The 27,909-nt window shown below is 40.4% G+C and overlaps 1 protein-coding gene and 1 long non-coding RNA gene across 6 annotated transcripts; one reads left to right on the plus strand and one right to left on the minus strand.

The window, feature by feature from the left end:
- The first annotated feature begins 40 nt into the window (after positions 1-40).
- Positions 41-20,436, plus strand: ABHD4 (abhydrolase domain containing 4, N-acyl phospholipase B). Of its 5 annotated transcripts, none has more exons than XM_056810015.1 (8): positions 58-137; positions 1,790-1,918; positions 8,129-8,217; positions 10,238-10,610; positions 11,092-11,246; positions 15,600-15,711; positions 17,769-17,955; positions 19,311-20,436. In XM_056810015.1, exons 2-8 carry the CDS (start codon positions 1,866-1,868, stop codon positions 19,398-19,400), a joined length of 1,059 nt encoding a protein of 352 aa, XP_056665993.1. In that variant the 5' UTR covers positions 58-137; positions 1,790-1,865; the 3' UTR covers positions 19,401-20,436. The 5 variants fall into 5 exon arrangements, with proteins under 5 accessions (XP_007479854.1, XP_056665993.1, XP_007479853.1 ...); XM_007479791.2 differs by lacking the exon at positions 58-137 and adding an exon at positions 7,586-7,880 and having other exon boundaries at positions 1,772-1,918; XM_056810016.1 differs by lacking the exon at positions 58-137 and adding an exon at positions 7,260-7,880 and having other exon boundaries at positions 1,773-1,918.
- Positions 11,242-27,909, minus strand: LOC103097834 (uncharacterized). The gene is made up of 3 exons (XR_008914841.1): positions 27,541-27,909; positions 16,088-16,199; positions 11,242-11,654 (listed from the first exon to the last, which is right to left on the minus strand). It is a non-coding gene; the product is annotated as an uncharacterized LOC103097834 (long non-coding RNA).

Here is a 27,909-nt window from a genome sequence, read left to right on the forward strand (position 1 = left end):
ATATTTGTAAAGCCCTTGGCACAGTGTCTGACATCTAGTAGGTACTTAATAAACAGAAGGGGAAGCTGGGGGGAGGGGGGGGGCAAAGTACCAGTCTAGGGACTTGAAGAAATCCCAAGAGTCAAGAATTAAACTGGGTGAGTAAAAACATTCAGGATCTTCACAACATTACTCTTCCCCCATCTTTCTTCCCCACTTTCTTTTCTCTCTCTAGTCACCATAGCAGCTTCCTAGATTGATGCCCTCATCACCTCTCTGACCTGAATTCTTGCTATGTCCTAACTGATCTGCCACAAATTGCCAAATTAATATTCCTTTTAATGTGAAAGTCTGACCATGTCACTCCCCTGTTTAATAAATTGAATAAAACTCAATAAACTATAAATAGCTCCCTGTTTATAAAACATTTCAATTTAGTATTTAAATCCATTATTCACAACCTGGCCCCAATTTAGCAACCCAGCTTTATAGGTTACCCACCTCCATACTCTCTACAATCCAGCCAAACTTGCCTTCTTTTGTCCCCCACAAATTACACTTCATCTCCACACTCTTTGCACTGGTAGCCAAGGCAGCAGGGAGGAGGAGTTCTAGGCTTGGAGACCAGAACCTCCTTTCTCCATCCCCAGTTACCTTGTATATATTTTGTAAATACTTCTAAGGAAGGGCCCTCCCCAACCAATTAATGTTTACCAAAACAGGACATACTTTGAAATTTAATCTGCATTAATATTTTCTTCAGTTTTTTTTAACCTTTACCTTCTGTCTAAAACAAAAGAGCAGTAAGAGCTAAGCAATAGGGGTTAAATGATCGAATAGGTAGGAAGTGTGAGGCTAAATTTGAACCCAGGACCTTCCAACTCCAGGGCTGATGCTCTATCTATAACTACTATGCCACCTAGCTGTCCCTTTTTATCACTTTCTTAAGCCTAGAGTAGACAGTGTACAAGACCATCTTATCAAGTACCTAATTTTTTTTTGTGAGTTTCCTAGGTGTAAAATGCTCATACTGAAAATTTAACAACCAGCTTTCAGGACCTGATAGAGCTGGTTCCAGCATATCCTTTGACTATACATGCATATTTCCCCCAAGAAAACCTAAAATTGAGGGCAAGGGCTTTTATTTTGGTCTTTGTATTTCCAAGAACACAGCACAGTGTCTGACACTAGTAGATGCTTGACAAAGTAAATGCTTATTGATTGAATGACTGGTGTATTCCAACTGGACTGTTAGCTGGGTTGGCTGATACCTAGTTGTTAACCTAGTACCCAATCTAGAGTCAGGGACACATCTTCCTAAATTCTAAACTGGCCTGAGACACTGCCTAGCTGTGTGAACCTGTGTAAGTCATTTAACTCTGTGTGCCTTAATTTCCTCATCTGTAAAATGCCCCAGAGAAGGAAATGGCAAACTACTCCAGTATCTTTGCCAAGAAAACCCCAAATGGGGTCCCCATGAGTCAGACAAGACTGAAAACCACTAAAAAACATCCTGTACTCCCTGGACTCCCTTCTTAGAACACAGGCTCTCTACACCTTTAACCTTTTGAAAGCCTTCTGTCCATTTGAAGAGCCTTCCCTGAACTCCCCAGATAAAGGTGATCTCTCTCTCTCCCCTCTCCATTTTTAAAAAACATTTTGACTGAATCTCCTCCTTTGCCTTATCATATTTTGCCTTATACAATATTTGTGTTGAACTATCCCTCCACCTTTTATCAGATTGTAAAATCATCATTTTTCATCTTCTTAGGCATTGTGCCTTAAAACACAATGCTCTGGTGTCGTTTAGATAAAATGAAAATCAAGGTCAAAGAAGAAACAGAAGATAAATCTGAAGGACGTGTAATTGAAAAAAGAAAAAAGAAATGAGTTTAAAAAAAAAAAAAAAGATTAACCAGAAGGTTCTTAGTAGCCTGAGGTAGGTTCCTCTTCTCGGGACTATGTACAATAGAGTAGGATGGAGATAGCATTACCTTCAAAAATGGTTTACGCCTTCTTTAGTTATTCTCCTCTCCCTCCGCAAATCTTAAAGGGAATCTCAGCCCGGAGGCTACTGAGGCTACTCTAAATGCCCCCAAAGTGGGACCCTGGGAAAGGCGTTTGCCTGTACCGTCTACGGAAATTCAAGAATATTCCTTCTTAATCCCTCCCCGCCCACTCCTGCAATTCCCCATTCCCACCTCCACCCCAGCCACTCCATTCACAATCCCCTTTGCCCCGCCCCCCTTTCTGATTGCTCCATCTTTCGCTTCCCAGCCCCTCTGACCACGCCCCACTTTGTTATCCAATGTTCTCCGAGGTCAGCGTTGTACTGTCATGAGAAGGGATAGGCTGTCTCGCTCCTAGCCAGATAGGCTTGTTTACTATGGCCGATGATCTGGAGCAGCAGTGAGTTAATTTCCCTGTCTGTCTCTTTCTCTTTCTTTTTCCGTGGTCAGATATTTAGGATCCTCTGATGCTGAGGCCTGTTATTTTGGCATTCTCTCGTTTCGATCTTGCTACAGCAGGGAGAGGGCCCGGGTTTCTTGTCCTAAACTGAGAAGGGATGCGGGTGAGAGGGACGGCCGCTTTGCTGAAAGTTGTGTTTCTGACATTTAGCTTGTCTTTTTTTTATCCCCCTGTTGTTGCTAAGATCCCTGCTGCTGAGGGGTCTGGGAAACTCCTACCTCCGAGTCATTAGCTATACATGCCTGTGGTTTTCTGGAAGATGGGTGGATGTGGGATAGGGTTTGGGCTGGAGTTGGGAGAGTGGGGGAGCTTAATTTAACTTGCCCAAGGAATGATCTCTAGCGTGCCCCGAGAACCCTATAGTGAAGGGTGCTGGGGAGAATGTACATCCTTCAGCTGAATAGGTTAGAGTTTTGGAAAGAATGGAGAGTTTTTCTGAGCTGGAAGGATTCAGAAGCAGGGTATTATGGGATCCATTTGGTTCTTTCCCAAGCAAGAGCCTAGCTTCCTCTTAGAAATGGGTGATAATTATCCTCTTGAATTTAGAGTTCCAGTGGTTTCATTTCCTCTGCAATCAAGTTTGGAGTTCCAGAGTTGTTGCCTAAGCCTTCTTCCCTAAGACCAAGTAACAAGTGCTGTTTTCCAGAATGACTCAGCAGCTAACTGTGCCTCCCTTACATGGGTACATGGGTGTGGAGCCCATGTTCACCACCTCTGGTTTCGGGTGGATCTGTTCCTTCTTTTTAGATCCTCTGTAGAAAAAAAAAAGGGGAGAAGAATTGCCTTCCTTCAGCTCTAAGAAATCTTCCCAGGGCCTAGCTTTCTAAGTAGAAAGCCTCTTTGTAGATTCATAATCCAGCAGGGCTGAAATCAGAAGCCCTGAGTTTGAGGCCTAACTCTGCCACTTCTTAGCTGGCTCTCTCTCTCTAACCATCCCGAGTCTCACCTGTAAAATGAGGATAATAATTTCACTCATTGCACGGGGTTGTTGTGAGAATGTCTTAAATTGAGATTATGTAAATACTTCTGTAGAGGCCACTGTGACTCAGTGGTTAAGAGCACTGGATCTGGAGGTAGGAAGATCTGAATTCAAAACTAGCCTCAGACAATTTCCTAAATATGAGACAGTGGGCAAGTAATTTAACCCCCAATTGCCTGACAGAAAAAGAATCCACTGGAGAAGGAAATGGCAAACCACTCCAGTATCCTACATGACATGGGATCAGGAAGAGTAAGACACAACTAAAAAAAAAGAGATATTCTTTAAAGTCTTATACAAATGTCAACTAGTAGTATTTATAAAATTATCTTTAATTCTTTAATTTTATAGGTGAGGAAACAAAAACCCAAACAGATTAAGCAATATCTGGAAATGAAAACCCAAATAAAACAATGTGCTTAAGAATAATATGTGGCATATCTACCCTCCCATTTCATTCAGAAATCTCCTCTAAAAAATCACCATCAATAAGTCTTGGCCACTTCCAGTGAGGGCTACCCTCATTAGGTCACCCATTTCAAGTTTTTTAGATAATGTGATTTTTAGAAGTAGAGGCAACTATATATACATACATATATATTTGCTAGGGTACTGGGCCTTGGATCAGGAAGACTTGAGTTCAAAAGTGAACTCCTCACTTAATAACTGTGTGAACCTGGGCAAGTTGTACAGTAGAGATAATAGCACTTCTCTTTCAGGGTTGTTGTGAGGATTAAATGAAATGTTATTTGTAAGATACTTAGTACAGGGCCTACACATAGTTAACAAATGACCTCTCCCTTTTGGGAATTTTTATCCATGTTCATTTAATGAATTAAGAAAAAAATTTTAAACCACCTTCTGTCTTAAAATAGGTTCCAAGATAGAAGAGATAGAAGAGTGGTAAGGGGTAGGCTGTTGGAGTTAAGTAACTTGCCCATAGTCATATAATTATAGAAAGTATCTAAGGTCAAATTTGAACCCAGGTCTGGCTCTATTTACTGAGCATCTAGATGCCCCCATTTAGTGACCTTTTAAAGTTCTAAATTTAAATAGATTTATTGAATAATGAATACCATGTTTCAAGTTTTTTAAGGATAAGAGTATAAGATAAAGTTCCTAGCTTCAAAGATGCTCAGGGTGCAATTAAAAGACAATATATCAGATCCAGCCACCTAGCCCTTACTCTTCTGCCTTGGAACCAATATTTAGTATTGATTCCAAGATGAAAAGTAAGGGTTTAAAAATAAACAAACAAATAACAGGCAGCCCGTGTTCTAGTCCCAAGCCAGGCTTAGCTAGCCAAAACACACAAATGGCAATCTAGAGATAAGGCATACACTAAAAAAATGTTTAGAAATACATCATTGCCAGTAAGTGGTACAGACAGTGAGGAGTACCTGAGGAAGAAAAGAAAAGATCATTGTGGACAGGGTTTTGAGGAGGAGGTGGAACTGATTGGAAGTTATATGTTACCACAGAAAGAGTTGATGCCGAAATCAGAGGTCCTAGCTTCAAATCCTGCTTCTGATGCTTATAATCCATGTAACCCCAAAAGACTTCCTAACATCCTTGACCCTCTGTTTCTTCATCTGCAAAAATGAAAGGGTTAGGCTAGATGGTCTCTAATATCCCCTCCATTCTAGATCTATCTAGATCATCGATGGAAGGACAAGTAAAGGACATAGGAGAGGGAAGTTTGGGGCACACTCTATGAGTAATAGAAGGAAGAAACTCAACATATGCAACACACAACTAGTAGTCCAGTTTTGCTGGAGCATAGGCTAGCTATGTATAGGGTCACAGTAGTGGGAGACAAGGCTGGAAAAGTATGTTGGAGCCAAATCATGAACTCAATTCTGTAGCCAACAGGGAGCCACAGGTGGTGTGGGTACAAAATGTTTTAGAGACATGCTTTTCAATGAACAAATTAGGATTGTATCTAGAGGTATACAGGGTACAATTAAAAGACAACCTGTTTGGGGGTAGGTAAGTTAGGTTGCTCAGTGGATAGACAGACCTGAGACAGGAGGTATCCTGGGTTTCACTTTGGCCTCAGACACTTCCTAGCTAGGTGACCCTGGACAAGTCATTTAACTCCCATTGCCTGGCCTTTACCACTCGTCTGCCTTGGAGCCAATACATGATATTGATTCAAAGACAAAGGATAAAGGTTTTTAGGGAAAAAAAAAAGATGACCTATGTTTGTAGTCCCAGGCCAGTTTCAGGTAACTGAAAAAGCCCAGAAGTTTCTGGCAGGGTCAGAAGTTTTGAAACTAAAACTAAGTTCAGTCCTGGACTCACTGCTATGTAACTTTAGGCAAATTATTTAACCTGTCTCAACTTGAGTTTATTTGTAAAATGGAGACAATTGGACATCTAAATAATATAGCACAGTGGAAAGAGTACTAGGCATAGAGTTGGTAGGACGGGGGTTCAAATTTGACCTCAGACATATCCTAGCTATGTGACCCTGGGCAAGTCACTTAACCCCAACAGCCTGGCCTTTACTGCACTTCTATGTTAGAATCCATACTTAGTAGTATAATAGATAGTATAAGTATTGATTCTAAGATTGAAGGTAAGGATTTTTTTTTTAATGGAGACAATCATACTTGCAATATGGTGTTCACAAGATTGTTGTGAAAATCAAGAAGACACTGTAGCATCTTGGAACCACCAGACAAGTCACATGTCAGCTTTGCCAAAGCAGAAGACAGCATTCTTTGGGGTACTCTCTCAGGGTGGTTAAAATCTCAAGAGGTGGAACGGGGGCCTCAGAGAACATCAAATATAATGTATATCTGGCCAGGAATCTTTTCTATAACCTCTATGATAAGTGGTCACTTAACTTCCACTTGAAGGCCCTGAAGATAGCTTTCATGATTATTCTGCTTTTGAAGAAATCAAATTATTCTAAGTTTCTTCAATACGTTGAGCCAAAATTTAGTTCTACCCTATGAAAACCAAGGATTAGGGAATAGAATCATTTCATCTGGTATAGGGAGCTCTCAGGTGAAGAAAATTCCAAATACACAGTCAAGAAAATAATATAATCTTTTCTCTAAACTCTGACCCTGTAGATCTGCCAACCCTGTATAGTCTTAGGAAGTTTCCTAGAGCTTGAATGTCTTGAGTTGGGTCACACAGCCAGTATGGTGTCCTTCTCTCTATATATCCATCAGATCTTCTCTCAGGTCAAATATTCTTCCTTCACCTAGAATAGTAGAAGAATCTTAAAATTAGCAGGGACCTTAGAGTTCATCTGTTCTGGTACCATCATTCATAAATAACTAGGCCTGGAGACAGGAAGGTCCTAGGTTCAAATCAGGTCTAACACTTCCTAGCAGTGTGATCCTGGGCAAGTTACTTCACTCCTGTTGCCTAGCCCTTACTGTTCATCTGTCTTGGAACCAATACTTTCTATTGATTATAAAATGGAATTTATAGGTTTAAAAATAATTAGGCCTATAGAGGTAAACATGTATGCCCAACATTGCACAGCAAATTAGTAGAAGAGCTAGGAATAGAAGCCAGAGTTCATGGCTCTTAATCCAGAGCTTTTTCTCCCATACTTGATAGCTTTATCTGTTAAGTACTGCTTCCTCTGTACAGATTGCAGCCATTCCAGAATGCCTTAGTCAATGAAAGATCTTCATTTGATGGCTTCTAGTGCTAGGCTATTTCTCAAATCATAGACACAAAGGGTCATTTCCATCTTGCAACAAGCATCAGAGGGTTATCTTAGTGCTACTAACCTGAATCTATGTTGACTACCATATTGCCTTGAAAGATGGAGGCTAGACCAATTGGCTTTTTCCAATCCATCCAGGAGTCAGAATTTTGTAAAAGGGGTTACCATCTTGGCAGACACTGATTGAGACAGCCCCATTATAAGGAAAATCTGCTAGTGGCTTACATTGGGAAAAGGAAGTTTACTCTACCCACCTGGAATTCTTCCCTCAAGTCCAGAGTTCTAGAAAGCATAAGAAAATATAAGAGGGAGAAGGAACCAGTCTCCTATACATTAAGAGAAAATAAGGTCAATTATTTCCTATCTCCATTGCACCCATGAGAAGTAGAGGCTTTTACTCCTCAATTCTGTAATTTGGAAACCAAACCACAGAGGAAAGAAGTGACTTGTCTATCTATATCCAGGGAGCCAGAGCCAAAAATTGGAGCCAGTTCTCCCAACTCCTACCCTACCCTCTTGCTCCTCTGCATCCCAACTGCAGAGTTCAACGTTGAACTCACACACACAAGGAAATTGGACATTTGCTGGCGATTTCTGGGGATCATATTTTTAGGAACAGAAAGGGAGAGAGAAATCCAGGCCTGCTACTCTGGAAAAACTGGCAGACCTCATGATAATTTAGCCTGCTTAGTGAAGGTCATCATCAAGGATCACGAAAAAAAAAGTTTCTGATCAATTTCTTGGTCTCTTTGAATATAGGTGAGTGACATTTTCTGCATGTAAACAGTATTAGTAGTGTGTGTTGTTGTAAATAGCCACTAACCCAAGGAGAACAGTTAAACAGAAAAGTGTTGACTGCAAGGATTTGGCACAAATGAGCTGGGGGAGGTCAGGCAGGGAGACATTTGTTGGCTGATAAATATTGAGTGGCTATCAGTAAGGCTGAATGAATCCATGTTTCCCTTCTATTGTGGTCACTATGCATCTATGTCTCTTTCCCATCCCAGGCCTCAAAGCTGGCTGAGTAGCTGGCTACCTACGTGGTGTCCTACTTCAATGTCTCAGCTGAAGAATGTGGAGTCCAGGATTCTACAGTGTAAGTAGCCAAGATCTACCATCCTCAGGGGTTTCCCCAACAAGGATGTATGGCAGATTCATGGTCTAGATTCACTGTGGGCAAGCCAGCGGATAGGGTAATGAACAAGGGATGGATCCCTTATAACAGTGGTTCTTCAACTTGTCCTAGCCCAGCCCTCCTAGAAGTTCCTTCAACTCTCCCTACTTTCTTTTACTTTAATCCTTCAATAAATATATTGAGGGGACAATAAATATAATGAGGGACTCATTAATGGCCTCATTTTTTTGTATCTTTCATGTATCTACATAAAACATTGGAGACTTTTTTCTGGTGCCTCTAACTTTAGATAGATACCAATCCATCACTCTCTCTTACTACATTACTGGCACACTTCCTTTTTCTGATCATATATACATATATACATCCAGAAAAAATACACATCCTACCTTTACTTCTCCAACATACTCAGTGACACGCACGTGACTATTTCTCATCTCTCCTATCAGGCACCAGCATTTATCTGGTTCCCATAGCTGTTTTGGCCTGTTAGGACTTGTTCTCAAGGCCAGTGTCATATGGAAAGAGTAAATTCCCTTAGCTACACATAGTCACATGCTATAGGTTCTGCTATTTTGACTTTCTTGTGCCTCTAAATTACAACTTCCCATCTGCCAGATCTCCCAAGGCTGGCCTAGGTATCACTTCCATGTCATTTATTGACCTAAGCAAACCCTATAACTGTTAGTCAGTCATTAATTAGTAAAGTAATTAAGTTAGTCAGGCATAATCCATAAGACTGCTGGGCCTAGAATTAGGAAGACTCATCTTCCTGTGTTCAAATCTGGCCTCAGATACTTTCTAGCTGCATGACCTTGGGCAAGTCTTAACTTAACCCTGTTGGTCTTAATTTCCTCATCTATAACATGAGCTGGAGAAGGAAATGGCAAACCACTGTAGTACCTTGGCCAAGAAAACCCCAAAAGGGGCTTAGACAGGACAGAAAGACAACAAAAGCGTCATAGGCCCTGGCCTAAGTTTGAGGTATACAAAGAGACAAAAGAAGGTCCCTGACCTCGAGGTCCATCTAAAGCTGTAACCTCTGGCTTCAGGCTGGTCTCACCCCCCCCCCAACCCGTCCTCCCCAACTCCCATCTTCTGCTTTACATCTCTTTGGGTAGTAAAACCAAGTCCTCTTTCCAGACCTAGATTCCTCACAATGAACACATGACATCATTCTACTCCTTCATTGCTAGGCTGTGTTCCAGAATTAAAAATCCAACCCCACCCTACCCCCAGCTGTTAGGATATCCAGGAATCTCAGCCACCAGAACCCAAGCAAACTGGGGTACCAAAGTGAAGCCCTGTATGTACCTGCCAACTAATGGAGAGGCTCTCCTAGCTGCTAGGAATACTTCTAAGCCAGCCAAGCACATCTGTACTGGCCATGGGACCAGCCCGAAGGAAACCAAGCAGACCATTCTGAGAAGGAATGGAAATAGCCTTTTATTGCTTTTTGGTTAGGGCCAATGAGGAATTAAGGTTTGGACAGGGGGAGATGTTTCAGTTTATATTGATGCCAGAAGTTATTTAATTTTTCTGTCTAGGGAGACAGGGCAGCATAGAAAGGCATGCCAGGAACTTCAATAGTGTCAAAGGTTCAGGATGGAAAGTGGTTAAGAGTATGTGGTGGGGGCAGTGAATAGAGTGCCAGGCCAGAGTCAGAAAGACCTGGGTTCAAATCTGGCCTCAGATTCATCCTGGCTATATGACCCTGGGCAAGTTATTTAACTCCTAATTACCTAGCCCTTGCTGCTCTTCTGCCTTAGAACTGATTTTTAAAAATCTGAGACCAGATTTGAACCCAGGACCTCTCATCTCTAGGCCTGGCGCTATCCACTGCTACCTAGCTTCCCCCTTAGTTTCAATTCTGAGTCAGGAAGTGAGGGTTATTTTTACTCTTTTGAATAAAGTATGGTAGCCAAGGCTGTAATATCTGTGGAAAGACAATTCATTTTCCCTGGACTCCCACTCTCCTTAGGTCTCCAGAATAAGTTCTTGGCCCGCTATGTGTCCCTCCCGAATCATAACAAGATCTGGACCGTTACAGTGAGCCCAGAGTTGGAGGACCGCACGCCCTTGGTGATGGTGCATGGCTTTGGGGGTGGTGTGGGTCTCTGGATCCTAAACATGGACTCACTGAGTACTCGGCGCACGGTGCACACCTTCGACTTGCTGGGCTTTGGGAGAAGCTCAAGGCCAATCTTTCCCCGGGATGCCCAAGGTGCCGAGGATGAGTTTGTGGCCTCTATCGAGACCTGGAGGGAGACTATGGGTATCCACAAAATGATCCTCCTGGGGCACAGCTTAGGAGGATTCCTCGCAACATCTTACTCTATCAAGTATCCTGAAAGGTAAGGGACAATAAGCCCCACTCTGCTCGTCAGTCAGCATTTATTAAATGCAGGGCACTGTGCTAGGTGTCAGGAGAACAAACACAAAGTCTCTCCCCTCAAGGAGCTGACATTTTGTAGGGGGAGACCTATTAGTGGATACAACATATATAGAAAGTTTTTCTGGTGGGAAGGAGGGAAAACCTTGTGTAGGAGGTGGGATCTGAGCCGAGCTTTGGAGGACGTGAGGAATGACGAGAAAGAGGTAAGGGAGTGGGTTCTTGGACTAAGATTCAGCCTGTACAAAGGCAGACACGAGATGGAATGCAATGTCTGAGGAACAGCAAGTCTCATTTGCTGGACTGTTGAATTAACAAGAGCTTCCCAGTCTTGGACACTATCTTAATCTCCTTCAGTTCTTTCTTCCTCCTTCTGAGGACATGTAGGGATTCTCATACCTGTGAGCTATTAATCATTGTCTTTTCTCTATATCTTAATATAGAGTCAGACACCTCATCTTGGTGGATCCATGGGGTTTCCCTCTTCGACCGACTGACCCCAGTGAAATCCGGACACCCCCAACTTGGGTGAAGGCTGTTGCCTCTGTCCTGGGTCGTTCCAATCCTTTAGCTGTCTTAAGGGTGGCTGGACCCTGGGGTAAGTTAACTTACAAAAGAAGAAATTATTTTCCTGAATGCATCCCATCTATTTCTGCAACCTCCATGCCACCACCCTTAGTTTATTATTTTTTTTAAACCCTTTCCCTTCCATCTTAAAATCAATACTATGTATTGGTTTCAAGGCAGAAGAGTGGTAAGGGCTTGGCGATGGGGGTTAAGTGACTTGTTCAGGGTCACATAGCTAGGAAGTGTCTGAGGCCAGATTTAAATCCAATCCCATCTCTAGGCCTGGCTCTCAAAATCTACTGAACCCACCACCTAATACCCAGGGAGAATAATCCTGGGGACTCAGTAGTATCACCATTTTTCACTGTTGAGCTGAATCTTGTCTCTTATCTAAGGTCCAAGATTCCTGTGGCCTCCATCTTTGGGGAGATACCTTCATCTGCAAGGAACAGAGAAAGCAGAATTAGTTGTATAGCCAAAGAAAAGCCTGGATTTCTAATAGGATCATATAGACTTCCTGCAGGAAGTGATCTCAGAAGCCATCTGGTCCAACCCTCTTCATTTTACAGATGAGGAAACAGAAGCCCATGGTCACACAGGAGTCATGGTAGAGATTGTAACCTAGTCCTTTGAGTCTAGATGGAGTGTTTGAAGTATCCATGTGGATAGATGAGAAAAAAAGAGGGGTATCTCTTATATTCTCTATAGCTAGAGACTAGGCCTGTTACTTCATTGGTGAAGGGAAATCCCAGATGAGGAAGCTCCCACCACACATGCATTTTCTCTGCTAGAGTCTTCTCTGAGAGTTGCCTAGTGTTGAAGGGTCACATGCAGCCCATGGGTTATATTCAGCCCACGATACTGGCAAGTGTGATCTGAACTAGATTAAAATATAATTGGGAAATATTTAACAATACAATAAAATAGATATTAAAACCAATGTGCAGTAGCCTAAAAGGAATCCTTATGGATGGGTCAATGGTCCCTGTTTCTATTTAAGTTTGACACCACTGAGCTGGAGCACTGAGTGGATTAATCATCTTACTCAGGGTCACCTAGGCAGAACTTGAACTAACATCTTTCTGGCTCAAAAGCAAGCGCTCTATTCACTAGGCCAAGCTACCTCTAAGAGGAACAAAATAGTTCTGGATCTCATGAAAATGACAAAAGACAGAGAGGAAAGAATGGGTGGATGGAGTCTACAGTCATATTCTGATAGTCCTCAGAATTTGTGAAACAGGTACCTTTCTGTTCATTCCCAATCCCGATGTCTCTGCTAGCACTTCTGTGTTTGGCCAAGGGTACAAATAATTGTGTATTGGGAACTCCAGTACCTTTTGTCCCCAGGATAGTTGAGAGTAAAAGCAGCAGAATCTTCTAAAGTAAGTCACTGGACCTGAGGCAATGTCCCTGCCTTTGTCCTTATGGTGGTTTGGAGAGAGCAGTGAACCTGGTGTTCAAGTGTGACCTCACAGTAACAAAACTGCCCCTAAGCCAGTGGTTCTCAAAGCATGGTCCATCCTGTAGATTCCTGAGGCCCTTTCAGAGGATCTGAAAGTTCGACTATTTTCTTAATAATACTATTTTACTTTCTAATATAGTAAATATCGAGAGGTATAACTCATATAAACAATCCCTTTGGGGGAGTCCTTAATAATTTTTTTAGTAGGTAAAGAGGCCCTGAGACCAAAATGTTCAAGAACTGTTCTCACTTTAGCCACTTTCTAAAACCATAAGCTGTAGAATAATTGCATTTGTAGAGGGAGTTTCCCAATCTGAGATTTCCCTCTACCCCTAAAATCACAGGTCCATTTTTCATCACTAGAGAAACCAGAAAGACACTGCTCCCTCCTTTCTCTATTACCAAGGAAGAGAATTTATTTTGTTATTTCCTCGAAGTGAAAAGATAGCAGGAGTTGAGAAGAGATCTTAGAAGTGGAGGGTCTATTTATTGTGTGACCTTGGGCATATCCCATAACTTCTTTGGTCTTCAGTTTTCATATCTCTAAAAAGGAGGAAATTGGACTGAATCATCAGCCTTAAGACTGATTCCAGTTTTGAAACCTTGTGCTTTTTCAGAGATCTTAAAATCTTGGGTGATCAATAGGATAATGGAGTCAGTTAGTCTCATGCTTTGCTTTAGACAGATAGAAAAATTGAATTTCATGTGTGGGAAATAGCTGAGGAAAGAGTTGTATGTGGGAGAATAGCAATATATAATATTGAGTAATACTTTCTTTTCAAGCATACAATGTATATAGAAGTTGAAAACTTTTGAATAGAATGATTTCCTGGAAACCTTGCATTTTTGCTGAATACTGTAGCTGTTCTAGTGATATAAAGGCAACTCCATGTATCTTGGCAGTCGACTATTCCAGTTCTAATTAAGAGACACTTTCTTTCCTACAAGTTTATGACTAAAGGCCAAAAATTAGCAACTTAAAGGAGTAGCACCAAAAAGATGCAATGTGGAGGCTACTATCAAGAGAATGGGGAAGTGGGGGAAGGAGGGAGGAGGAGGAGGAAGAGGAAGTTTGGAATTGGGAAGACATTGGCTTCAGTCCTATCTCTGACACTATTTTGATTCTGAGCAAGTCTCTTAAACTCTTTTTAGGCTCAGTTTTCCCATCTGTAAAAATATTTGCACCTACCTCACTGGTAGGTGAGGTTTGTTATTACAGGATTGTAGTGAGGTTCAAATAAGAATAATATATGTAAAAGACTTTACAAATCTTATGTCCTGAAAATATAAACTCTAAAACCACTAAAAAAAGTATAGTCTGAGTTTGAGTCTTGGCTTTGCTGCTCAGTAGCACCATATATAATCTTAGGAAAACTTTCTCTAGTCAAGTCAGCAAGCATTTAAGTATTTACTATGTGCCAAGCACAGTGCTAAATGACTTGGTTTCCCCATTTGTAAAAAGGATAAGAGAGGGAAGATTCCTAATTTGTACCAGGCACCAGGCTAAGTATTTTATAAATATCTCATTTGGTCTTCACAACAACCCTGGGAGATAGGTACAGATATCATCTCCATTTTATAATGAAAGAAACTGAGGCAGACTGTGCTTAGGTGACTTGCTCAGGGTTACACAGCTAGGAAGTATCTGAAGTCAGATTTGAACTCCTCACTTCAGACCTAGAGTTCTATCCACTGTGCCACCCAGTGCTGGAGAATGAATACTTAAACTAATCATCTCTCAGGCCTGTCGTGGAGAAGCTTTATTGCAATGTAAGCTATCAGTGGTGGTGGCAGCATGGATGAAGTCATACTTCAGAAGGGCCGGTCATATCTTCGCTTCATTCTCTTTTCTTTTTAAAAATTATTCTTACAACTTTATAATCAGCTCAATATATGTTCCTTCTTGTTTATTGGTGAATGCCAGGAGCCATCAAAGACCACGCTGTTTGACACAGTTACATGTGGAAACTGGGGACTGCAAAGCAGCCCCCAGGATAGATGGAAACATCCACTGGAACCCCCCCCCCCCCAAGTGATGCTCCTTATTAACAACCCCTAATTATTGGAATTGCTATGATTATTATTCTTACTTAGCCCCAGGAAAAATAGATGAGAGCAACATTCTTGCAGGGTTAATACAGATGTCCCACTCTGTCCCCCCAGAATATTACCAGAAGATCCCACTTACAAAATTAAACCTAAGGATTCTTATATACCCACTTAGATAGGACCCCCTTTTCTAGGCATAAAAACTTCTGGAAAATCTGTGCTCTGAATTCCCCAACCTATATGAGTCATGTTGATTCTACCCTTTGACCCTGCACTTAGCAACAATATTTTGTTGATTGTTGACTATCTCCTTAGGCTTCGCGTCTGTTATTAGGTTCTGTGGAAACATGTATGTTGAAAAATGATTGTGTGCCAGAAAAGCATATACTCACTGAAGCTATAAAATAAACCAAACCCCATGCAATGGCAGAACACTGAGTGATGCCTAAGCACAAGTCTGAGCATTCAGTTCCCCATCTCTTATTCGCCTGACTGCTCCACCTAGACAGGACCCTCCTCTTTGAGAGATCACAGGCTCAGCTCTCAAAAGGTGAATAATTCCATATTTGTATACTGTTTTAAAGTTTGAAAATTACTTTCTTCACCACTGTCTTGTGAGAGAAGTGTACAAGTATTATCCTGTTCTCATAAATAAGGAAATTGAGGTGCAACATGGGCAAGTGACCTGCCCAGAATCATGTGACTAGTAGTGTCAGAGCCTGTACTCCAGCTTAGCCCTTCTGACTCCAGACCACTGCCCTTTCCATTGCCCCCCATCTTGTGCTAATAATCTGAGCCCAGCTTTTGAGGTATCTACCATCCAATTCTACTTCTGGTACCCAGCACCTCTTTTCCCCTTTTCCTCCCTCTTAGGGCCTGGCCTGGTGCAGCGATTCCGTCCAGACTTTAAGCAAAAATTTGCTGATTTCTTTGATGATGACACAATATCAGAGTATATCTACCACTGTAACGCCCAGCATCCCAGGTGAGTTAGCTCTTGCTCTAGAAGTCCCAAGGCCCCAGCTCTGCTCTGTGACTTGGGAAGTGCTATCTACCTCCCCAGCTCGGTTTCTTCCACTGTAAAAAATTCTGTATTCCTTTCTCCCTTTCCTCAAAAAGAGTATCACAAGGACTGATGACAACATTCTTTAAAAGATCCTTAGTAACAGCAGAGAAATTATTTATTCTTGGACACATTTTTTAAAGTAACTGTACAAGGCTGCCTGTCTATCCAGCCCCTTCCTGGACCCAGGCAGATAACTCAACAGGTCAGAATTTGGTAGCAGGTTTCAATTATTTATTCTTAGAACATGTCATCAGTCTCTTGTACTGAACCTGGGATAAGGAGGGCCCTTGCTTACCTCGTGGGAAACTCAGTGAACATTATAGGTGAATCCTGAAATGCATTTCCATACAGAGCTCCTTCCCCCCAAATGCTGCAGCATCTTTGCTCCTTGGAAAGTCTCAGTTTGTCTATGAAATGAAGGGGTTAGAGTAAGCCATGGAATCATCGGGTTTAAAAGGGGCTTTAGAAGATATTGGTCTGCTCTTGTCACACATACCAAGTGGACTCAGCCCAGGCAATAGAAAAGTACCAGATTGCTTAACAGAAAAACAGAACCAGGACTTCCACCTTAGACTCCCAGCTTTTCCCCAAGCCCTGTTTCTGATGTCACTCATCAGGCCTCAGGCCACTGACCATACCCTGCCCAGCTAGCTACCCTTCAAAGCCTGGTAGCTTTACACAATGAAGAAGAGAAGAAGGGGTAGTTTTGTTATGGATGGGAGATTTCTCCGTGCACTATAAAATCCTCCTCTGTCCTCCAAATTTTGATTATTGTGCTATATCAAGTCCCTTTTTGAGGCTACGAATACTTTCCCTTTCTCAGGAAAACATGTGATTATAACATTGTCAGTAACTGTGTAATAACCAGTTCCTGAAAGTATCAGATATAATGCTCCTTAGATCTCTTTGCTTAGCAAAGGAACAGGAACCTCTAAAAGAGGGGGTAGGGATGGAACCCTATATAGAGAGAGATTGGGTTAGGTGGGGGGTTGTTTTAAAAATCTTTACTTTTTGTCTTGGAATCAATACAGGTATCAGTTCCAAGGCAGAAGAGGTGGTCATTCAATTGGAATCTACACAGGGTTACATAGCCAGGAAAGATTTAATTGAAGTCATATTTGAATCCACAACCTCCCATCTCTAGGCCTGCTCTCTATCCATTGAACCACCTAGCTCCCCCTTGTTTTTGTTAACAACCAGATAACCACTAAGCTCCCTTGACACTCTTTAAGTCCTAGGATTCTATGTCTCAGCCACACATTAGCCTCCAGAGATCCAATCCAGTTTCCTGCTTCTAAATAAGAGTTTTTTAAACTAGCCAAGATGGTGCCCTTTCCAATCTTGCAAATCGCTATGTGAGAGAGTTTGCCAGTTAGCTCTTTTGAGAAGATAGTCAAATGGCAAAATAAATTTGATACTTCTCACTTAGTACCAATTACTACTCAAGTTGAGTAAGTGGCTCCTTTTAAAAAAAATCTTATTTTTTGCCTCTCAATAATCTCTCCCCATAGTTTACTGTCAGGAAGTTTATTATTGTGTCCAAGTGCATGTCTTATAACATGGACCTCAATAATTTTATTTTTTCCATACATTTGGGTCCTCAATATAGATAAAAAGATAATATCAAAAAGGATACAAAGATGCTCTAGGCAGTTGAAGTTCCAGGCAGACTTCTCTAATTCTTGATCTCTTATGACTAAAGAAGCCATTAATCTTTTTTTCCCCATTTTAGAATCAATTCTAAATGTCAGTTCCAAGGCAGAAGGGTGGTAAAAGCTAAGACAATTGGGGTTAATTGCATACGATCACACAGCCAGGAAGTGTTTGACACCAGATTTGGCCTCCTGTCCCTGGGTCTGGCTCTCAATCCACCGGAGCCACCTAACTGCTCTAGGAAACCATTAATCTACAATTTTTTGGTTGGGTAGATGAAGATCTGGGTAGCTAATATACTTCAAACTTATTTCAATTGCCAGTGGTGAAACAGCATTCAAAGCTATGATGGAGTCCTTCGGTTGGGCCCGGCGCCCCATGCTGGAGCGAATCCACCTAATTCGGAAAGACGTGCCTATTACCATGATCTATGGAGCCAATACCTGGATAGATACTAGCACTGGAGAGAAAGTAAAACTTAGAAGGCCAGGCTCCTATGTCCGAGATGTGGTAAGTTCATGCAGAATGGGGGATAATAGAGATTTAAAAAATAATGTAAGCTCAAAATCAGATGTTATACAACTCTAGGGTGGATGAGAACATCTGTGAGGTAAAGAAGAAAAAAGATGTCTATTGACTTAGCTGGTGAGGGACAGTAAGTAGAGCAAGTGGGTGTGTTACACAGCCTATGAAATTTTTCTTAGTGCCAGGATTAAAGAGTTTAAATTGGTCAGTCAACAAGCATTAGGACCTGCTATGTGCCAGACATCATGCAAAATTCTGAGAATATAAAGAGAGACAAAAGAGAGTCTCAGCTCTCAAGGAGTTCATAGTCTAATGGAGAAGTTGAAATGCAACAACTATGAAAAAATAAGCAAGATAAATTGGATATAATCAATAGAAGAAATGCACCGCCATGAAGAGGGATAAGGAGCTGGGTGAGATTTTTTTTTTTAACCCTTACCTTCTGTCTTGGAATCAATACTGTGTATTGGCTCCAAGGCAGAAGAGTGGTAAGGGCTAGGCAATGGGGGTCAAGTGACTTGCCCAGGATCACACAGCTAGGAAGTGTTTGAACCCAGGACCTCCCATCTCTGGGCCTGACTCTCAATCCTCTGAGACACCCAGCTGCCCCCGGGTAAGATTTTTGCTGGCACTCGAAAGAGGTTGGGAAACAGATGAGTGGAGAGATCAACCAAAAGGCTCAGGCCTAGCTAGGTCCAACTAGGACCATGTTTATGTTTGTATTCTCTTCATATTCCCCCAGTGTTTCATGCTGTAGTTTTTATCAATATTGATGAGGGTGGCTACTGGAAATTCTACCTTTCCTTTTCTATTTATCTATTCCATTTACTATCCCTATTAAACCTGTTTGAATGGGATGAATCTCACTGTGGGTTCTAGGTTTCTATACATAAGTAGAGAAAGCCAGCGCAAAGGTGGGATTGAGGGGGCAGCTGGGTAGCTCAGTGAATTGAGAGCCAGGCCTAGAGACGGGAGGTCCTAGGTTCAAATCTGGCCTCAGACACTTCCCAGCTGTGTGATCCTGGGCAAGTCACTTGACCCCCATTGCCTAGCCCTTACCACTCTTCTGCCTTGGAGCCAATACACAATATTGATTCCAAGACGGAAGGTAAGGGTTTAAAAAAAAAAGGTGGGATTGATATGGGCTTGAAAAATGGAACTTGGAGAAATATATGGTGGCTTAGCTCCTCTAGGTGCTCTCCAAGTTCTGTGAGGGGAGTAAGCAATAGAATTTAAAGAGGAATCGATTACAAGTAGAAAGAATTTAATTATACTAGAACTTTTTCACCCTCTGGGAGGATTTCCCCCCTCCCACTCCTGATTATTTCTCCTTCCTATAGGCTATTGAGGGTGCCTCACACCACGTCTACGCGGACCAACCACACATCTTCAATTCTGTGGTGGAAGAGATCTGTGAGTCAATCGACTGAGCTTGCCACCCTTGGAGGAAGGAGAAAAGAGCACCAAGATTCAGCCCTCATCTCCCTCTCTCCTTACCGTCGCCTAGGCAGAGTCACATATTCTTCTTAGCGGTGGGGCAGGACAATGATGAACAGCCCCTCCTGTCCACATCCTGGAGATGAGGGGCAGCAGCGGCCTTGAGTTCCCATCCCATTCTCATGCCAAAGTGTTAGCAATGAGTTGGTTTTTAAGTGTTATATAAACTCAGAGATGTCTTCATGTACTCTGCTCTCTCTATACATCATGTGTCAAGGGTGGGGGGAGAAACTGGCAAGATTGGGAATTTCCCACGACTATTGCTATTTCCCCACAGAGGCCTGACAGAATCCTTATTCCCTTGGGAATATCCTGGAGGAAATGAAGGCCTAAATGACTTCTGTTGGTGGCAAAGCTGGGACTAGGCCCAGGCCCTCTGAGACTTCATGCCACCCTACAGATCTCCAGATTTTGTATTCTTGGAGAATTAAGCCACTCCAGCTGCCATATAAACTCAAGCTTCGGCTGATAATAAACCATAGATTAAGCCCAGTGTTGTGCTGCCCCCTCCTGACTATTCACTGGGAGGCCTTAGAGTCTCCCTTCGTGCCTTGGGCATTGAAGCCCCCTCATGGATAAAAGGTGATCCCTGGTGGAGATGAGGGCAAAGATTTCAACTCTTCTCCCATGGCTCAACTCCCCTGGTATTAAGAGAATCTTGTCACCAGCTATCAGCCCCAACCCAAACCCCTGGAGCCACTGGGGCGCCCATGCCAACCTGTCATCAGCACAGAGACTGATCTATCGACTTCCCGTGTCCATGGGGCATTGCTGTAAGTCCTCTCCTGAGTGGTAGGCCATGTGGCTGAGACTAGCCACCTAATCCACAGTATTTCCCATCTATCCAATCACACACATCCTTTTTTTTTTTAACCAGGTATTTCAGTAATATTAGTACCCAGTGCTTTATACTAGCCCACTTACCTTGGGGTCCTTTTCTATATTAATAAAGAAATGAAAATGCTTCCATTATTGGTCATTAGTATTTTGTCCAGGGCTCTGGGGATAGTATCCAACACATAGTTGTTCAGCCTTTGTAACCCCATGGACTATCATAGCATACCAATACTGTCAATGGAGTTTTCTTCACAAAGATACTGGAGTGGTCCAGAGTCACACATTCAGTATCCAAAGCTAGATTTGAACTCAAGTCTTCTGACTATAGCTTAGATCTATTCCCTAAGGCAAAGGAATTAAGTGACTTGCCCAAAATCACCCAGCTAATTGTTTGAAGGCTGGATTTTAATTCAGGTCTTCCTGACTCCAGGCCCAGCACTTTATTCACTGAGCCATCTAGCTGCTTCATCAAAGACAGACAGCCAAGTAAAACAATGAAATGGAAGAGCTGGAAGGGCCCTGCTTCCTTATTTTGCACAGTACAGAGAAAGGGGAAGTGAGCTGCACTTGTGAGTTCAAATGTATTGAGTGACTTATCCTGTGCTTGTAAATAGGTCTTACCTATGAACTGGAACTCTGCTCTCTGTTCAGTTCATAATGCCACATTCCTAGTTATGTAGTCTGAAAAAATAGAGCTCCTCACCTCCAAAGCCACACTTGGGCCTCCATCCACTCTGTAGAACCAGGATGTGGAGACCTGACCACCCATGAGTCTATAGAGAGGAGGGAAGTATTGTAAATATTTACTTCCACCTTCCTAAGGGAACAGGGTCTGGGATTCAGGGTAGCCTCTGATGCTATGCCAGAGGAGCTCATGGAGAAATGGTATCTGGGTCTCCTAACACGTATTTCTATCTCAGTTACATGTAACTTCTCTCTGCTTTCCCATGGGATGACTCCTCGGGACAGTCCCCAGCAGAGTCCCAACAGAGTCTGTTCCATCTTAGACATAGTTTGCCTTTCTGGATAAAAGCCTGCCGATGGTGGAAACTGAGGTCACATTAAATAAAATCCCAAGTCTCTCTTTCCTGATGGACCTATGATCTGCTGAAATATTTATGACCAAGACAATTTGGAAGGAGGTCTGAGGGCTAGTCACAGGGTACAGGAGTTGAACTTGACATATGGAAACGGAAAAGGTTTCTAGTGATTTGCGGTTGGGTAAGTACTATATTTTTCTTCCTGCCTAAAGTAGTCTCCAATTGTATGCTATAATTGCAAGCTCTTTTCCAAATGAGAGGCAAAGGCAATGGGTTTGAAGAATACCTTTATGCTTCATCTTAATAGAGAGGATGAAGAGGTCCATAAAAAGGATAGAAGAAATCATCCAAGAAGAAAACCAGAAAGAAAAGTACTCTCAGGAGCCCACAGGCAATCAAACTTAGTGTTGGTGAGGGAAAGAGCATGATAGAAAAAGGAGATTTTTTTGTACCACTGGAACTATAAGGCTCAGTTCATTGAAGCTGGTTCAGATTTGTGAAGGCTTCATATCCTATGTGCCACAGGACAGTAAAGGAAATGAAAGATTCCAACAAAAGTTGCTTTCCTGTTACAGCAAGAGGAAGATGCACATCTTGACTGATGGTGACTCCTGTCAAGAGGACATTAAGTATACCTGACTTGGTTAGTCCATTAATGTGCTGTCTTCCTGGAGTGCGGAATGGACACATGACAGCTGACCGAGACCTAGTAGATATACCTCCTTCTGCCAATTGATGTAGAAACCACTAGAAGAAACCTTGAGAAAGTATCCTTAGTAACTTTCAAGTCCTTATAGAAAAATGAAGAACTTTAAAGATGAGGATTTTAATTTCAAAGGAGAGGGGAGATGAAAAGCTCATTAGAGATAGAAATTAGAGATAGACAGACAGGCAGACAGACAGACAGACAGGCAGGCAGGCAGAAAGATAGATAGATAGATCGATAGATAGATAGACAGACAGACAGACACGTAAGTATCCGAGAAACAGGGTTTGGTTTTATGGACTATGGTTTATTATATTATTGATAAAGACATTAAGCATTAAGTTTACTAGGCTCCAGGATAAATGCTAGAGGCACAAAGACAAAAATAGAACAGTCCTTACATTCTTTTGAATGATAAGACTCTTGAGCAGTAAATCCAATGAACACTGAGAATGTTTGGGAACAGTTTCATCACTCATTTAGTCAAAAGGATTTTAGGAAAAGATGAAAAATGCCCAAATAAAAGATGCAAAACTAAATCATATGGAGGATGACAAGCACAACTTAAAATACTAAAAGATGAGATACCCAGTCATTTTTAGACTTGAAAAGGATCAGGATAAAATACATATGGCCTCAGATGTCTATATCAATGCATAGAGTATGAATAATAAAATGATCTTGAAATTAATTCTAAAATAAAGATGTCAATATAATCTCATAAGTATTGCTATGAGTTGGTGGGAAAACTCATGACTAAAATATGGTCAAAGAAAGTAGCTCAAAGGAAATAAATCTAATGGAAGGAATTAAGGATTAGCATTCAGTCAAGAAATCATACATCTGAATAGGTGGCATAATGCAGAGAACACAGAGCTTACAGTCAGAAAGATCTGAGTTCAAATATTCAAGTCTCACTAGCTTCATGACCCTGAGTAAGTCACTTAACTTTCTGTGCCTCAGTTTTCTCATCTGTGAAATGGGGATAATAATAGTATGCCCTATCCCAGGATGTTTTATAAGAATTGAATAACATCTGCAAAGTACTTTGCAAGCCAGAAAGTACTATGTAGATCTAGCTATTATTAGAATCAACCAAGGGTAAAAGCATGGTGAAAGAAAAGAAAAAAAAACTGAAATGATAAAATTGTAGAGATACACCACAGACCACCAAATTAGATGGAAGCTATAGAAGATGCTTTCAGAATATTGATTATAAGATTATCAAAGAGGTAATATGTAGTTATGATGAGCCCTTCAGCTATCCAGACTTTGGAAAAGTCTCAATCTGCTAATAACATAACATGTAATAAAAGTATGTCTTTCTGACTCTCATTTCTTATAAATGTGAAGAAGCAGTAAAAGGCATTGTTATTTTGGATTTAATTTTATCTTACAAGAAACATGATGGTAGTATTGAAGCAATTACACTGGGAGAAAGTGACCTGGCCATCAGAGCGTTTATAAAAACTGAAGGAAAGGAATCCCGGATAGTTGAACATAGTATAGCCTAGACTTAAGGAAGGCATTTTTAAATCAGCTCAGAGGAAAGATAACCATGAACCTATGACTAGGCACTACAAAAAATAAAGACATCTAGGAAAAATAGAAGGCTCCAAAAATGAAATATAAATACCAGTAGTTCAGGTGAGGAACAAAAGGAGGACATAGCCAAAGAAATATATGGAAGAGCCTAGCCAAGATGATGGAGTAGGAAGAAGCAGTGCAGTCCTGCTCCCCTGCTAATACACAATTCATCCACTGATTATTGCGTGCCTCAGCCTCTGACTACAAAGGCATTGCTGTCCCTCTGATTCTGTTCCCTAGAAAGTGGGGAACTTCAGGATCAGTTCCCAGGGCAAAGAAAAGGATTCTATTATGCCAACTCTGATTCCTAAAAAAGGAGAGATATAGGAGACAACCTCCAAGTGAGGAGTAAGACCTCAATGTGGTCATTCAAATACTAATCCCCAGAAGAACGAATATCAGGAATTAGACCCCAGAAGAGGAGTGGGTTTCAGCCCTGGTCTTGATCTCCAGAAGATTAAAAGATCCAGAACTTGACAATGCCCATGACTAAATACAAAACAAACAAACAAACAAAAAACCCTTCAAATAAAATGCAACATCCATTTCTATTAAAACACACACACACACACACATAAGAAAATAGGAATAAAAGGACATTTCTTAACATAAATAGTATCTAAAATAGTGACAAAAATGTATCTAAATCCAAGAGCCACCTCTATATATGTTATGGGAATAAACTAAGAGTGCTTTCCAATAAGATCATAAGTAGAGCAAAGATGTCCATTGCTATGAGTCCTTTCCAATAAGATCAGAGGTAAAGCAAAGGTGCCTATTGTTATTATTTCCACTTAATGTTGTCTTAGAAAAAGAAATTAAAGAAAAAAACTTAAGAAACTAAATACTTTTTTAGAAGAAATGATACTGTACTTAAAAAACTCTATAGAGTCAACTGAAAATGGAAACAATTAGCTTTGGCAAAGTTGCAGGATAACAAATAAATCCACATAAATCATCAGTATTTCTGTTTATTACCAATAAAGCCTGGTAAGAAGAAAAAGAAGAATGTCCATTTAAATAACAACAGAAGGTATAATTGATTTGGGATACTGTCACCCAAAAAACACATAGAAATTACATAAATACAATCACAAAATACAGTTTGTAGAAATAATGACAGATCAAAATAAATGAAGTAGTAATTGCTCACAGGCGTACCAAAATAATAAAAATTACAACCCTACTTGAATTATTCAGAGAAAACAGGAAAGGAAATAAACATTTATGTAGTACCTATTAGGTGCTTATTACACTATGCTAGACACATTTTTTCTTATAAATATCTTGATTGTTCCTTACAACTATCCTGGGAGGTAGGTGCTTTTATTCCCATTTTACAGTTGAGAAAAGGAAAAGGTTAAGTGACTTGCTTGGTCACACAGCTAATAAATATCTGAGGCCAAATATGAACTCAGGACTTCATGACTCTGGGCTCAGTATTGTTTCCACTGTGCTACCAGATGCTTCAAAGGATTACTTTATAGAACTAGAAAAAAATTAATAGAAACGTATCTAAGAATAAAAAGTTAAGAATCCCAGGGCAGATAAAAAAAGGAAGAAAGTAATATTAGATCTCAAACAATACCACAAAGCAGCAATCATCAAAATAATTGGGTACTAGCTAATATATGGAGAGGTTCATCAATGGAACAGTACAAATATACAACATAAAAAAGCAAACAAAAAGTTCAAGGTCTAGTGTTTGCTTAGACCAATACACAAGCTCATTATTTGACAAAACCTACTATGAAAACTGAAAAGCAATCCAGAAGAAATGTGGTTTACTTATTTTTTATTTTTTAAAATAATTTTTAAATATTTTTTCATGTTTATATGATTTATTTTTCCCTCCCATCTTTCCTCCCCCCTCCCAGAGCTGACAAGCAGTTCCACTGAATTATACAAATATTATCACTTGGTACCTATTTCTATATCATTCATTTTTGCAATAGAGCAATAGAAATGTGGTTTAAACCCACACTTCAAACTATATATCAAGATGGGTTCCAAATGGACATATGACCTAGAAATAAAAAGTCACACCAAAAACAAATTAGAAGAACAAAGAAGAAATCATCTTTCTGATCTATGGAGAGAGTGATAATTTATGACTAAATAAGAGGTAGATTGATCACAGAGAATAAAATGAAAAATTTTGATTATATGAAAAAGTTTGCACAAACTACCAATGAGCTTTTATAGCAGCTCTCTTCATAGTGGCAAACAAATGGAAACTAATGGAGTACATATCAGTTAGGGGATGTTTGAACAAATTATGGTATATGGATAATGGAATACTGTTGTGCTGTAAGAAATGAAGAGATAGTTTCTGAGAAACTTGGGAAGATTCATATGAATTGATGCAAAGTGAAATGAGCAAAACCAAGAGAATATTATTATAACATTTTTTATGTTTAATTATACATATTTATGATACACTTATTATAACATCAATATTGTGTCAACAATCATTAAAGACAACTCTGATCAATGATCAACCATGACTCCAGAGGACTGATAAAGAATGCTACCCACTTCATGACACAGAGGTGAGAGACTATGCAGAAGGAGATATATATTTTTGGACATGGCCAAAGTAGGAATTTGGTTTTCTTGATTGTGCCTGAAAATTTGGTAATTTTTCGTGAAGGGGGGGAAAATGGTTGGTCATTAAATTTTAAAAAATGATAACCTAAGAAGACATATATGAACTGATACAAAGTGATCAAAACTAAGGGAACAAAAATCAAAGAACTTTGAAAGACCTAAAAAACACCGATTGATACAAAGACTAACAACAATACCAAAGAACATTGGCAAAATCTAATACCTCCTGAAAAAGATGGGCTCAGATTACAAAATGAGACCTATAGTATAATGTAAGAATTTGTTTTGCTTGAGTATGCACACACTACAGCAGGCTTTTTTTTTTCCTTTTTTAAACTATTTCCATTTTGGGGTGGGAAAATGGGAAGGAGTCAGGAGGACCTAGATTCCAATCTGGCCCCAGACACTTTTTAGCTGTGTGACCATGGGCAAGTCACTTAACCCCAACTGTCTCATCCTTACCTCTCTTCTGCATTGGGACCAATATTTGTATCAATTCTAAGACAGGAGGTAAGGGTTTAAAATATATATAGCAACAAAATAAGAATTTACCATAAGCAGAAAGTAACCAGATTAAATCTAATAGGAATAAGCACAAATTAAATGTAAAATAAATGTAAATTCTTGTACTTCATTTAAAAAATTCAAATACATAAACATAGAATGGTAGAAATCTGACTTTTTCTTATGGAAAATAAAAATATTTAGTGGTTTAGTTTTAGTTTGCTGCAAGCTTAATATTAGTCAACCAAGTGATATGGCTAACAAAAAAAGCATCAGTAAAATTATTTGAGTAATATGTAAGGTACTGTACCCAGGCAGATAGTGTAGAAAATACAAAGATAAATTGCATATCATTTCCTCTCTCCATGGAGTTACAGACTAGTTGGCAAGATAAAGAATCAGGAAGGCAAGAATGCAAATGTGTAAAAAAAAAGGGAAATTCAAATGGAGGAGAAATGATTCCTAATGGGAGGATCAAGTTAGGGAATAGTCTCAATATACTCTCCCCTGATGGAGACAAAACAACTTCTAGAATATTCTGTTAAATTCCAAGTCCTACATTTTAAAGATATTGGCAAGAAACTGTCTTATGTTTTCCTTCTCTGAATTAATTCCTCTGCATTCTATATATAGCTGGTTTGTATATATAGTTGCTTACTTAAAAAAAAAAAAAAACCTTACCTTCTGCCTTAGAATTGAAGGCAGAAGAGTGGATCCCGTCCTTTCCCTAGAACCCCTGGGTTTCTAGCTGACTGTTTCTACAATTTTAGGGTAGCCAAAGTCACTTACTGTAGTTGCTCTTTGGATTTCCTGATCATTATTCAGCCTTGTCCAATTTTGAGGGTTTTGCTGGAGTACATACAGAGAGTTGATCTGCCTGCCTTATTCAGTCCAGAAGTCCTCTCCCTCCAACTTTAAGATCTTCCAACTCTCTGAGAGCCATACATGTGAATAACAGATTGAACATAAAAGATAAACAATGAGTATTTACAATGACAGGCGGATTTTGAGAAATGGAAGTAATGTAAATACATCATGGGAATAAGGAGGAGGCTTGGTTCCAGACTAGGAAAAATGACAGGTATCTTTTAGCTCTTGTCTCATTGTTTTAAGAAGGTATCACAGAAAAAGAGCATCTTGAAAATTGCTTCCCACTTT

The sequence above is a fragment of the Monodelphis domestica genome, chromosome 1, assembly GCF_027887165.1.
Source record: "Monodelphis domestica isolate mMonDom1 chromosome 1, mMonDom1.pri, whole genome shotgun sequence".
Lineage (NCBI taxonomy): Eukaryota > Metazoa > Chordata > Mammalia > Didelphimorphia > Didelphidae > Monodelphis > Monodelphis domestica.